Source organism: Haliotis rubra, unplaced genomic scaffold, assembly GCF_003918875.1.
Source record: "Haliotis rubra isolate DU_JTF1 unplaced genomic scaffold, ASM391887v1 Scf2042, whole genome shotgun sequence".
Classification (NCBI taxonomy): domain Eukaryota; kingdom Metazoa; phylum Mollusca; class Gastropoda; order Lepetellida; family Haliotidae; genus Haliotis; species Haliotis rubra.
The window spans coordinates 33,762-48,679 of record NW_025766051.1 but is presented as its reverse complement, the minus strand read 5'-3'; the positions used below and the strand labels follow the sequence as shown (position 1 = coordinate 48,679).

The window sequence follows — 14,918 nt, the reverse complement described above, 5'->3', positions numbered from 1 at the left end:
ATAAGACACATGTATGCTTATGCATCACTGAGGTGCTGTGCATGCTCTATCTCTATGACATCGGCAACATGGCAGCCCACCCCACCCACCCTCTCTCCTGACACGCACTTGGCCGTGATCACTGCGGTGGGGAGGGGGAGGAAGGAGAGTGAGAGAAGGAAGGCGGTGGTTGCGGGCGGGTCCCAAGGTGAGCCGCCACGGTACCAATGACACAGAGCCAGAACATACATTTGATGCTGGAAATAGGTTAGTAATTGAGAAAAGTATGTATATTGCATAGTGGAGTTTCCTCCATTTATGAAAAGCAGTTACAACTACGGCTAAGGTTTTATTAAGATTATCATTTTGCATCTTTGTGTATTTTACTGCAGATGCTGGTATCAGTTGAGGCAGCCAACTTGAACAATTCGTAGCGTAAATCGGAATAAAATTCACACTCAGTCAAACAATGTATCTCATCTTCCAACGCAATGGCTGTGACAAAGCTTACCTACACCCAGATGGAGTGGGGACGCGAATATCTCCCAACTTCTATCTCCAAAGGGAGAGAACTGCAACGTAATTTGGCCAACGATGCTTCTGTGTTGCCTATCAAAAATAACCGCTTGAACATAACACGATGTATAAAGAGGGCTTGGAAACGTCTAAACGTTTTCTCAGCCTATTTCCATTAATGTGACCAGTGTCATCACAGACATCGCGTTACCATTTTTCTGAGCCCAGTATAGTCAGTTTACTTTCAATTAGTCACGTAATGAATAGTTGAATAAATATAATATACTCTAATCTGTTTGGCCAATCAGAGGTCTGAAATCGCAATGACAAACGCTGAAGCAGCGCATTTGGTGCCGTGTGCCAAAGCGCACGTAAAATCTCAAAATAATCAGCAGCAGCCGCACTGAGTGGTTAAATGTGGACACAGTACGTGGACACAGGCGGCGTATAGAGCATTTAGAATCTATTGACAGTATGAATTACAGAATTAGTGCCAGTCCCAGAACATTGATGGACCTAATGTTTTAGGTGTAAATATTGTAAGATTTCCACAGTACTGAATAAGAGTGAGTGAGTGATATATTTGGGTTTAACGCTTCAACGATTGTCCTATCTGTGTAACAAAAAAACAAAATAATTCAGAGAGATGGTGCGAAGGCCATTTTCTGGTGTCCCCGCCGTGATATTGCTGGAATATTGCTAAAAGATGCGTAAAACAAAACTCACTCACACATTCAAAGAGATGATACCCAATTAAAATAGGCATCTATAGTTATTCCTAGTAAAAAAAACGTGGTATGAATCAAAATAGGTATTATAGCAATTCAGACAGATATTTCTTAAAAGAAAGATTAATAAAATCACTGTAATGTGACTTTACCATGCGAAACTATTTGTAATATAACGTAATTGTTAATTGTACATACCAAGTTGAAAAGGATGGATCATTTCTAAACTAAAATGCACATTTGCTTGGTACTAACCTGTAGTGACATCTTTTGTGACCTAAACAAAGCATATATTCAGGAATGACTGTACTCTCTTATTCTATCTTTGTACCGTGTTACTTCCAGAAAACAAGGTATTATCAAATATGTTTCTAAGATAGAAAGGGGGAGAGACAAAACATGGTCACATGTTATTCCCTAGTCCGGTGGATAGAGTGCCTGCCAGTAGAGAAGAAGGTCGGAGGTTCGATTCCAAGGCTGCTTCAAACCAGAAGTCGTTGCCCTCCCGCTGTGGGAGGCGCTCGGGATTTACAGATTGTAAAACGTGCATTTATTAGCACAATGCTAGTATGGTGTGTCTGTCTGAAGCTGCAGCACCACAATACCAACATCAGTCGGACGAGTATACGCAGTCAGTCACACACGCACGCACGTACATACGCGCGCACACACATACACACGGGCGCAAAACACAATTCACACACACACTCTCTCTCTCTCACACACACACACACACACGCACACCAACACCCAAGTCCACACATATATTATGTAAACACACAAAGACTCACAACTCTCACAATACAAAAGCACACACAGTTATACAAACACACACGTACACTCACTCACACTCAAACACAATTCAGCAGACATGAGTATTTGAATGGAAGTTGTAGCAATCTTGGACGCGACGTGAGCCTCCATTTTACTTCACCTCTTGTTATTATATACTCATGCCAATAATGGTTGTCACCCCCCTCCCCACCCCCACCCCATACCCCCTCTCTAATTAAAAAAAATGACGGGGGTGACAACCATTATTGACATGAGTATAGAATCTTGACATTGCTATTTTTCATCACTTTGTAACGGTAAATATCAGACCCCTCCTTACAGTACCACGAACAGGACTCGCTTAGTAGTAGACGTTTGTTTGCGCGAGGAACCTTGTAAAGAATCCCTGAACACCGTGTGAAGTCCGTGTTTTAACGAAATTCTGTTTATTGATGGAGCAAAAATGAAAATGAAAATTACACAAAAACAAAACAAAAAAAATGGCGAAGAATGTTATCTATACAAAGAGCACATACAACTTTAGCCGGACATTTTAAACTCCACACCTACTGTAGCTTTTAGCATGTATAATTATCATTATTTAGCACACAAAACACAACTAAATGATAAAACACAACAACCCAAAACCAATTAAACAAAATATACAAAAATATGATTATACACCTGTACACAAGGGAGATAATCAGTGTTAGAATGTTTCGTCCCTAGTAACAAGAAGAGATAAATCAGTATGAACATTACACAGTATCAACAAAGATTCCTCTTATTCACAGTATAGTCGGTTATTTTCAAATTATGAAGTCTTTCATAAATACAAATAACGCTATGATTACTTGGGTTAAAGGCACTATATCACACCATATTTCCCTAAAAATATATAATGCATACCTCCCCATAATAGTATCACCCTTCATGGAAGTTACCATATAGAATTTATGGACACTCGAGCCCTCTACCGGCGGAACATGATTTCAAGGGTTATGTTCCTTGAAGTGCTCTTTATGAATGACATGTGATTGAAACCAGTTCGACTAACACCGACAACACTGCGTGCGACAGTTGTTTACATTCCATATATGGAAAGTGTTCTCTGTTTGCTTCGAAATTTCAATTATCGTTTTCAGCCAAGTCGTAAGGGATAAAAGTCTTTTGTTGCATGAATAGGAAGCTAAAGTGAGTACATGTGCCCCAATTAATATGGGCCAAAATATTGCGGAAATGTTTGACATTGTGCCTCTAATTACATTATTACGATAAAGGCTAACACTGAGACATGCAACGTGACTTCAACTATGTGAACTAATACAAATACACCCATAAAACACCAAGTAAGTGAAACACATTCACATAGTACAAATAATTAGAATGTGGACTGTTTACACTCAAAGGAGAGCGAACCCTGGGCACGGTGTTTTCATGTGATTCCGTTTTGTTGTGGGGTGCTTGTGACCTGATGATAACAGTTTGGAGATTTTACGTGCGGGTCCCGATAACACGCGTCTTTTGCGCGCGGACTTGCAACTGTTATTTATTATTATTGGTTATTTATATAGTGCACATATCCACGCACTAGTGCATGCTCAAGGCGCTGGTATTTTTCCCCCTCGATCATTGGATGTCAATCTCAACGGCACATCTTATTATCAGTCTCAGCTCCCTGGAGAGTATACAACTCTTGCTGCCACAAGGCGCACCGAGTTAGTGCGGCTTTCCCATCGTTACGAGGTACCCATTCACAGCTGGATGGACTGGGACACATAGTCACATTACTTTGTCCACGTTAACTGCACGTTGCTGTACCAGCAACTTTTTTTGCACGTATTCATGTGGCCACCATCTGGTCATATACCAACGGATTCGTGAGTTCTTTTAAGTACACAGGGTTGTGAGTTGTACACTAGGGGTTGTGACAACACTGAAAGAGTCTGCACACAAAGTTGACTCCAAGGTTTTTACACCCGGTCACAGGTGGGCTCGATCCGGGACCTCATGCTCGCTGGATCACTATCCTGGCACCATAGCCAGCTCACCCACCACGCCCCCGAGGTTGCCGTTAGTTTGTTGTTTAACGCTGTACTCAGCAATATTCATCTATATTACAACGGTCTGTAAATAATCGAATCTTCACCAGACAGTTCCGTGATCAGCATTATGAGTACCAATCTACTCATTTGGTGAGTGAGTGAGTGAGTTTAGTAATACGCCACACTCAGCAATATTCCAGCTATATGGCGGTGGTTTGTAAATAATCGAGTCTGGACCAGATAATCCAGTGATCAACAGCATGAGCTTCGATCCGCGCAATTTGGAACCGATGACATGTGTCAACCAAGTCAGCGTGCCTGACCACCCGACCCCGTTAGTCGCCTCTTACGACAAGAATGGGTTGCTGAATGTACATTCTAACCCGGACCTTCACCGGTTACTCATTTGGGAACCGATGACATGAGTCAACCAAGTCAGCGAGCCAGCCTGACCACCCGGTCCCATTACTCGCCTTTTACGACAAGCATGGATTGCTGACGACCAATTCTGACTCGAATATCTACGGGTGATATTGCAGATTGTAATGATAAACAAACAAGAAAACAAACAAGAACATGTGTTCAGGTTGGACAATATGTGGATATGTTCTTGACTTTACAGTTGTCATCTTGTCAAAAATATGACGCACTTTGAAATCTTTAGACAAACACCAAACGTAATTATCTGTCTCACGGATTCAGGTGGTGGTTAAAAGGCAAAGTAAACAGTGATGAAAATTATATGTTTGAAACACCCAAAAACAATGATACTATATTCTATCGTTTAACCTTTGCTTGTTGTTAAGTTAGGCTACCATGGAAGCTTCTCCATCAGCCATCCCCAAAAACGCTGCAAGTAACTTTTGTCGCCATCTTCAATCTTTTCTCGTATCTGTTTACGAGCCTCTTCAAGTCGCAGCTCCTCTTTCCTACTCTCAAAATCTTCTTTCATCTGTTTCTGCTGAAGATCTATCCGTCTCTGAAGTTCTCTTCTCCTGTTTTCCAACGCTTCATCTTGTTCTGCCTGTCGTTTCTTTTCTTCATCCAGACGTCTCTTTTCCTCTTCTTCCTTTTGTCTCAGTTCTACGGCTTCAAGTTGTCTTCTCAACTGATCTGCTTCGTCCCTTTCTCTACGTTCTTTTTCAAATTGTTTCACCAATTCTTGCATTTGAATACGCTGTCTTTTTAACTCTTCTTCCAAGTCAGCGGCTTCTTTTTTCAGTTCCTCCTCGAGTAGCTTCTGCCTCTTTTCTTCAAGTTTTTCGATCTTCTCAGCTTCCCGCAGATCAGCTTCACATCTCTCGTACATTTCATTTGTGTAGCATTTGCCTCCATTTCTGTCAACCATGCTTGTTACCTTGTAAATTAATTCTTTGGTAAATTTGTCCTTTTCTCTAACCGTCCCTTTGTTGTTGACAGCAATATAACGAAGACTTGAATCAAACAGAAACTGTTTCAGTCTCTCTGGAATATGTCCAAGATAGTTGTCAAGGGTGTCACTGGCCTCGTCCAAGTCATCCTTCCCAGTAAATACAACAATGATGAATCTTTTAGCTTCTTTTCCAAAGCACTTCAGGAATGTTTCCAGTGCATTTTTGTCTTCTTCGGTGAATCTTCCTATTCTCACAATGAAAAGAATGGCGTGTATTCCAGGAGATGACATACCCACACATTTCATGACCTCGTTCTGGATGTCTTCTGGTGATCTGCTTGTGTCACCAAAACCCGGGGCATCAACAAGTTGCAAGTCGTACCCAAAACGTTTGAAGGAATGCTGTTTACATTTCTTTGTAACAGACATTGCCCACGCTAATGCTTGGAATATCTGTGCCCCCTTTCCGGCTCCACATATTGTATTTCCTGTGGCACTTTTACCTACTCCAGTCTTTCCAACAAGTACCATTCGAACTTCCCTCTCCAGAAAACCGGAACCTTTTCCTGTGAAGGAGAATAGCGGTCCTAAGACACTCTACTTAACAGAACATTAATTACATCAGTTGACAGCAAATTGAACTCCTTGATAAGAACTATTTCTAAGCGTTATTTTCAAGGCACTCATTATAGTGGACCTATTTCAGACTTTTATAGCCAGATTATTCATTGGGAACGTGTGTGTGTCATTGCAAAAAGAGAACCAATTGCAAAATATTTGTATCAGTGTGTCTGTTTTTTGTTCAGTATGGTAGGTTTGTTGTTTAACGCCGCACTCAGCAATATTCCAGCCACATGGCGGCAGTCAGTAAGTAATCATAATCGAGACCATCATGTGATCAACAGCATGAACATCGATGCAATAAAACGTGTCAACCAAGTGAGCAGGCCTGAGCAATGGATGCCGTTAGTCACCTCTTACGACAAGCATGGGTTGCTCAAGACGAATTCTGACCCGGATCTTCATGAGTGTCAAAACAGTATGAGGGTCCTGATCTCAACAGTAGTACATGATCTCGAAGCTCGCTAATTCCTGACTGCTTGACGAACTAATGATCAAAATGATAAATGATAAATGTAATTGTACATAAAACGAAAACAGGTTTGAACCCAAGCAAAAACATTCACCAAAATGCAACATGGTCCCGGTAACAGTGAAGCTGTCCGAAAACTTCGAACGAATCGATGTTGGACAGAGCAAGCATCAAAACACCACCACGAATATTCCAAACTTTGCCCAAGTACAACGAGACAGGACGATCGGTATGGCCAATATGGGGACTTCACAACGTCAGCTGGCAAGGACTGTATCCTGACCACCATCAGCAAATTGATAAACTGCTGCCAGCAAACAGACCATAGCTAAGATAGGGAAGACCAAGAGTCACGACACCAGTCGAAGACCGGTAACACCGGCAGATTCACCTCCGGAACAGATTCGTTACCTAGATTGCACGAGGACACGCTCTCAGCAGGTGAGCAGTCCTTTGACGTCTTGGTGTGGATGGTATACGAGCCTACCGCCCCTTCCCTGGAAGGCCCCTGACCCGTCTACACCGTCAACGCAGACTGCAATGGGCACAAACTGTACGTCGGTGGCAAAGACGTGACTTAAAGTACTCTTCACAGCTGGTTCAGTACAATGGCAGAGTTCGGGTTCTACAGGAGAGCGACTGGCGCCAAAAATTTCATCCATTCGATGGTGGAGGCGTCATGGACTCATTTTGTGCCCAGAGAATAATAAGACTGCTTATCATCCAAGGACGTTGCCCAGCGGGATGAAGTGTTGATACCTCTTTTTAGTGCCCTTTACGCGAGCCAAGAGTCAAGAGGAGTCATTTTGCAGCACGACCACGCAAGGCCTCACAACCCGAACAATCTCTCTTGGACGTACGGAACAGCATTCCTGCTGACGTCATCTGCCGACTGACGACGTCAATAGAGGAGACGTGCTCAGAGTGGTGACATTCGCTATTGATGACGCGTCCCCAGACTCCTGTCTCATTATGCGACTCTTTATGCACTTTTTGAAAAGACTCAGATTTGCATTACGTTTAAGATTGACCAGTTGACTCGTTCCAAATGAATTGTGGCAAATGCAAGACCGGCATTACAATACGTTTTCAGTTAATTTATTGGGAAATGATTCCTATTTGTAAAAGAATTATCATAAAGAAATCACACACGTCTTTGTTTCTATTGTTGGTAAAGTGAAGTTGGGATAACTTTCTTTTGCCCAGTAGTTTAGTTTCAATGCAGCAATATTGTATAACTTAAGCAAACGACTGGATAGGAACATACCTTTGTAGGCCATTGTGAAGGGTGTTGCCATCTGAACAATCTGAAAGGATAAGAAAATGGTATGAACACAACTGTGTATATCATTTCTTTCAGTGGCATTTAGAAGTTGTACATTGATGTCCAAGATATTTTTATGGATTAAACTTTTTTTTTTTTTAATTTCTCTCACAACGTTTCGAGACCATTCCTGATGAAGGGACCTGGAATGGTCTCGAAACGTGAGAGAAATTAAAAAAGAAGTTTAATCCATAAAAATATCTTGGACATGTGTATATCATTGTTCAGTTATCAAATTGTAGACTTTGCCTATGTTTAAAAGCAGAGCGATAACTGTTTACATTTGTAAGTATGGACTTATTCTAGACACATCAAGCCTTGCTTCTCAGTAAATATTATTGACAGTATGATTTGTGGATGCATAGAGCCAACCAGAGAAATGAGTGAGTGAGTGAGTGAGTGAATGAGTATGGTTTTATGTCGCTTTTAGCAACATTCCAACAATATCACGGCGGGGACACCAGAAATGGGCTTCACCCAGGTCATCTGTGTGACGAGTAAACGCCTTAATCACCGCCCATTTAATTCATTCCTTCATTCATTCATTAAATAATTACCCCTACCGCCCCTCCAGTGATAATATATACTTTTCCAAATAGTATACTGTGTAAAAATAAACACACACACACAAAAAAAACAAACCCAAAACACACAAAAAACACTTTGCCATGGCCACAATGTGAAAACATACAGTATTAGGCGTTGAAGACTATTTCCTTTACATAACTTTTAGGCCCGTATCCCATACTGTATTTGCGATACGGTACATATTATCTTATTCAAGCAGGTTGACCTGCTTCGGGAGTTAACGGTTATCTCCCTTGCCCTTATAGTTTCAGAACGATCTACTTCTTCACTGCATCGTGTGTTATTCAGGCAGCTAGCGAGGCATAAGGCACAACTTCAACTGGTATTGTTTTTTTTAGAAATGACGTTGATCGTGCAAACTTCAAGCATGACTAGGCATTAACAGTGAAATGTTGAAAAGGAAACGTTAAGGAATATCATGATAATTTCTTTTATAATAATTTATTTGTGCAAACTTGCTTTTTTGTTGGATTTCCTCATAAGTATTTCCCATTAGACATTCTTCGATGTGTATATCTATACAGTGCACACAGGAATTCTTATCTTAAAGTTACTATGGGACCCTCTATTATCGCGGTAGTTAATGTTGTTGCCATCGGGATTATGAACGGCTACTGACATTTAGCATTATATATATATTTTCAGTTGACTGATGTTTAATCTTCTTTTCTGTCACAAGTAATGTGACACATGGTCGCAACTCGTTTAATACCATTGCGGCAATTCCGATTGCCTCGTTTGACCCGGAAATTGAAGCAACTCTCTATTATCGCGGTATTTCTTTTTTCTTACTATGGCACGCGGTACAAGCAGATGACACTGTGAAACGTTTACTAAGACAAGTAACGAATCTAAATAGTTTGATCATTTAAAAATATTTAGGAATTTCATTCACATTAGTAATATCATCATGTTTCTCACCCAAACATCTGAAGCTTCTATTCATTTGGATACAAGGTAACAATAATGTTATAAAATATTGTTTTTCCGGCTTAAAACGTACCATACAAGTTGCTACCGTGTAAAGAGTGAAGTTGCATAAATACGTCACTTCCTGTTATATTTTTTAGAACGGAAAATACGCAAATGACCTTATAGCTGTCGCAGGATTGCTTTTGATGAAGTAAGTTTTGATTCATGCTAGATGTAATGGCAGTAGGGGTCATACTAGTTTCAAAATGTTCTAGAACTTACTGAAAAGATGAATGCTTTAATATTTCTCCGATTACACATAACATTCCAATGAAATAGATGACTTTTTCAAGAGCGATGAATATATTTTACGTAATTTGCATATGTAAACAGCCGATGCGGGGCGTGGTGTTTCTACTTTCCCGGTGTTTTCGCGTGCGGCGATAATAGAGAGCCCGCGATAACAGAGAGTTATATAACTGTTTTCAATATTTATTTTTAATTAATTTCAAGACACTTTTAGAAGACATATTCACTGAGGCGCCAAACCAGTGGTAAGGTGCATTAATACATGTCATGGAAGGATCAGTTAATGGTTTCGAAAATATGTGGTGTTGAAGTTAAACATCGCGGTTTCATGGTTTCATGAACATGAAAGGAAGTCTCTCGCGTGGTTTCATACGAATGCAGTACCTTTTGCATACCTGTATAATGAGTACATGTTAAGTGAGTTTTGATATAGCTATATATAAATGTGAGGTTATGTCAGTTCAGTCAAAAAGAACACCACAACTTACTAGTGTCAGTTAAACCTTAACGTGTGTGACACTTCATCCAACGATGGCAGGCGTATGAAATTCGTAACTCTGAGCTTGGAACTCCTATATGCCTCCTTGTCTTGGATCGTTACGTACTGTTAAGCTTCCATTTACATTATGTTCAGTAGTGAGTTTAGTTTTACGCCGCTTATAGCAATATTCCAGCAATATCACGGCGGGGAACACCAGAAATGGGTTCCACACATTGTACCATGTCTTAGACGTGACGAGGGGTGGTGGGGTAGCCCAGTGATTAAAGCGTTCGCTCGTCACGAACGAGCTAAAGGCGGCTTAAACCATACTCACTTACTTAGACGTGACGAGCGAGGGATTGAACCATTAAACTTCCCTGCTGTCTCTTATGCGCAATGGAAATGTTCATAGTTTAAGAATATTAGAATAATTCATCGCATGGTTGAATAGTGCAAGGTTAAATGACTGCATTTGATAGGTGGTTAAATATTTAGTTTTCATCTTGTAACAGTAAAGTTATCAGCACTACTCACCAGCTATGTGCGGCGTGTTATCTCGTCCCTCAGGTATGTACTGACACACTTCAGTCACATGACCAGACCAACCAATCATGTACGAAAATACGTCATATGTTTGTTCAGTACAATAGCCACGTGTGTTATGTGACATACAAGCGTAGTCTAGAGTGTTCGCTCGTCACGTCGAAGACCCAGGTTCGATTCCACACATGGGTACCGTGAGTGAACCCCTTATATTTCTGGTGTTTCCCGCCTTGATATTAATGGAATATTCCTAAAGGCGGCGTAAAACTAAACTCACTCACTGTAACACACGATGTCTCCGTCTAAAGACAGGCACAGAAAATATGTTCACTTTTCTACCTCACACCACCAATGTCACCAGTACCACCACAACGACTGCTGGTACTGCCACTTTGTTACTAACAACGTTACTACTGCTACTAATTCTTTTGATGCATATTGACGTTTTGACTCCGGTTATCACAGGAATCGTTAAAGAAAGTCTGAGTTCATGATCTGTAGATTATGACTGCATTAGAAGCTTGACTTGGATTCATCAGAATTCAAAAACTACAGACCTGTGTCTATCGAACGTCCTGGAACATTCTGTTAAGGTCCGTCTGTCTGCACATCTATCTCAGTATGATCTTATGGACAAATTTCAGCCTGCATACAGAAGGGGTCATAGCTATAAATCTGCACTACTCCGTGTTCTCAATGATCTGCAAGTTGCTGTTGATAATGGACAAGTTGGACTACTCGTACCCCTGGACCTGTCTTCAGCGTTTGCCACGATAGACCACGAAAGACTCCTCAGAACACTGGAGACTAACATTGGTGTGACTGGAACCGCCCTCAGCTGGAATGAATCCTACCTGTCCAACCGAACACAATCTGTGATTGTCAGGGCCACACATCAGATCAGACTGTTCTCAGTATGGCGTTCCACAGGGGTCAGTTCTGGGCCCTATTCTATTTACCCTGTATACGTGTGAGCTTGGTCAACTGATTGCTGTCAATGAGGTAGGTCATCACTTGTTGATGACTCTCAGTTGAATCGTCTAAACATGGAGGTCTGCATTGATGACATAAAGCAATGGATGAACACAAATATGCCCAATCTGAATGACAGCAAGACAGAAGCTTTGCTAGTGGGTACTCGTACTAATCGTGCCAAAGTGAAGGAAGCTCAGATATGTGTGGGGGAAGTCTGACATTCAGTTTTCAGACAAAGTCAAGAACCAGGGTTTCCTACTTGACCATGAAACATCAGTCAGACGACAAGGTCCTGTCACTGCCAGCTGCGAAACACCAGGGCTCTCAGACATCTTCCTTCCACAAATGCGGTCCATGCTCTTGTGCGCTCTTGTGTTATAAGGACTACTGCAACAGTATGGCCAACATATCAAATGAGCACCACCAGAGGTTGCAACGTGTTGAAAACACAGCAGCCGAGGATTGTGATGAGGAGCAAGAAATCATTCCACATAACTCCATTTCTAATCCAGCTTCACTGGCTTCCTGTTCAAGCCAGGATTGAATACATGATACCATTCTTAGCTTATCACCATTCTGCTCCTGCCTATCTGTCAAAACTCACAAAACGCAAGGAACCACCATGACAACTTCGATCTGAAGACCTGTGTCTGCTCTGTGTGCCAAACCCAATGCTTAGATGGTTTGGGAAAAGGTCCTTTTCCTTCAATGCAGCAACATTGTGGAATGAACTGCCTGTTCACTTGAAACAAAATGGAAAATCTCTGCACTTTCAAATGGACTTTAAAGACCTACCTGTTTAATCAATTTTAAAACACAACCTAATCTTTCTCCCAGTTACAAACTTTCCATGCGCATATTACATAACATGTAATACATTTGTCACATCAGACCTTAACTCATAATGCTGAGTATTTACTCCAGACACAAGAAATGCGAAATGGGAACCTTTGTCGGGTAATCTGAGTGGTATGATGACAAATAACATGTGTAGGTTTATACCACCAAATACAGGTTACAGCAAAGGGCGTAGTAATCGCTGAATTGCATGCAATGTTAATTGCCTGAAAAAACTTATGGGCCGACACTGTTTGGAGGATACGAACGGAACTTCATTGTTGCATAAGAAATACATATAAGCATTTGATGTGTACTGAAGTTAAAACTGCATATACCTAAGTAAATTTTCATTTGTCATAAATATAATATGTAATAGACATCATATGTTTACATGGCATGATTAAATATCGAGGTAAAAATACACAGAAATAAGATCAACTTGGATCAGTCACTATGCCATCTATGCATTAGAAAATCTGAAAAGCATACACTGCTGGGATACTTCATTGCAATCAGACAGGAACTACCAGGGGTATTCTCAAATAACAGCATCTGATGAGCATCCACCCTTCCTAATGTCCCGCTGTTTGTGTTGAAGAAATTTTGTCAAGGTGGCCAGAAGCCCAGTCCCTGTGTCCGTCACGGTCGAGGGAGCAGATACCGACAAGCTTGCAGTTTGGTTTGGAAATTAGACTGTTGGCGAGAAACATTAATCGCTCTGGATCAGTTCCCCTCTAATTACATGGGGATATATAATGAGAAGAAGCATGAAAGTGTACATGCGACTTCGAAATGGCTAATGCTCAATTTGAACAGAAGTTTATTCCTACACCTCGTTGGTGCACCAGTTTCAACATGGAATGTTAACTGTTAGACAGTTTGCTGATTCAGCGTCTCTTCTTTCTCATCTTTAATATCTTTATAACGTACTTATAGATATGTCCATATAGTCTCCCGTTACCACTCGTGGCTTACTACGCCTTCTATGTTTTTTATGTGTTTTATATTTCAATGTATATATGCTAAGTATCGTTGTCTCTATAATCCAATGTTAATTTGCTAACAGACGGGCATCAACATTTCTGTTAACTCATCCGTTTGGATCAAAGGTCGATAGAGGGGAGTTTCCATGTATATTTTCACGCCGTTATCAAGATAAAAGTTACTACAACCAGGTGAATAGAAGTATGTATGCATAGTGACAAGCAGCAAATTAACAACAGGTAATTCAACAAGTAGCACGTCGTTGGGGCCAACAGGAGAGTAAGATCAACAAGTCGAAATCCACTTCATTCTCCAAGTGATGGAATTCAATCAGCTTGTTTATGCTGAACGTTGTACATCGAAATGCCGCTCTATGCAATAAACGGGAAGTTGTTATCACGTAAGTGGTATGTTTCGTTGTGTATCCCCATACTGTTTACTGCAGTATAAGTGAGATCTGCTTCACTTTGCGAATGACCAATCTTTTGAAGTTGATTTAAGTTCTACTTTAGTAAACTGCTACCTAACTGATTGATCTAGATTAAAACATCTCATTCCAAATTCGTGTTTTCTATTTCAGGTACTAAGAAATACTGAATTTTTACGTATTAGATATACATCTATCGGTACCAGTTTGACGTGTCTGGTCATGAGTTAACTAACATAGTGATTATATATTTTTGACCATTACATGTGTCATTTACACGTCATTTATGCCATGATAGTGTTCTCTGATCCATTTCATCATACAGCATTTATTTCATTCAATGTTTTGAAGCTCATATGAAAACATGAAAAATGTTACTGTTCCAGTTCCTTTTGAAGAGTGAAATTAATTTTGTTCCTCAAGTGTTCCAACCAATATAGTCATTATGGTTACAAACGACCTGATTTTAATACCTATCAAGTTAGATGTTATACACGCGTGCATGCACCCACACCCACACCCACACAAAACATCCGTAATTTGTGAATTCTGTTCGGACGATAAAGAAATATCTAATTTGATCAGAATCAGTATATGAATTATCTTCCCTTACTCTGAGAGAAGCATGGCATTATTCGTTCATTTTTAAATAATTTTATCTGCATAAAAGAAGGTATGATCAAAACTGTGAAACAAACTTTCGTATACTACCATATCACTAACATTGCGATATTGACCATGGAATAAATGTTAAGTTAAGTCTGTTTTCAATGTCATAATATGTGAGGTTCCTCATTCACACATACATACAAACTGACAGCATAACACAAAACAATATGCAACTAACCTAATGTAATACAATACAAGTTTCACTGCCTGTGCATACCACACTGTTGACGAATCTCTCAGGTGTGTTAGAGCGATAATCACACCGCGACATGATTAACCAGCCTACATCTCAGCAGATTTAATTACTTACCTTTTTAATAAGAAATGGAAGATTTATGGATGTCAACTTCTTTATTGTG

At 40.4% G+C, this 14,918-nt stretch overlaps 1 protein-coding gene across 1 annotated transcript; it reads right to left on the bottom strand.

Moving 5' to 3' along the window:
* Positions 1-4,623: 4,623 nt before the first annotated feature.
* On the bottom strand, positions 4,624-10,666 carry LOC124275945 (GTPase IMAP family member 4-like). Its single transcript, XM_046711648.1, has 3 exons — positions 10,656-10,666; positions 7,775-7,814; positions 4,624-5,980 (listed from the first exon to the last, which is right to left on the bottom strand). The coding sequence occupies exons 2-3, from the start codon at positions 7,803-7,805 to the stop codon at positions 4,854-4,856; spliced, it is 1,158 nt and encodes a 385-aa protein (XP_046567604.1). The 5' UTR covers positions 7,806-7,814; positions 10,656-10,666; the 3' UTR covers positions 4,624-4,853.
* Positions 10,667-14,918: the final 4,252 nt, after the last annotated feature.

What these genes read in the sequence shown, in the direction of transcription:
- LOC124275945 (XM_046711648.1), bottom strand. Translation starts at nt 7,805, where the DNA reads ATGGCAACACCCTTCACAATGGCCTACAAAG. An exon ending in CTTCACAATGGCCTACAAAG is followed by an intron (nt 5,981 to 7,774) that starts GTATGTTCCTAT and finishes TCTCCTTCACAG; the next exon opens with GAAAAGGTTCCGGTTTTCTG.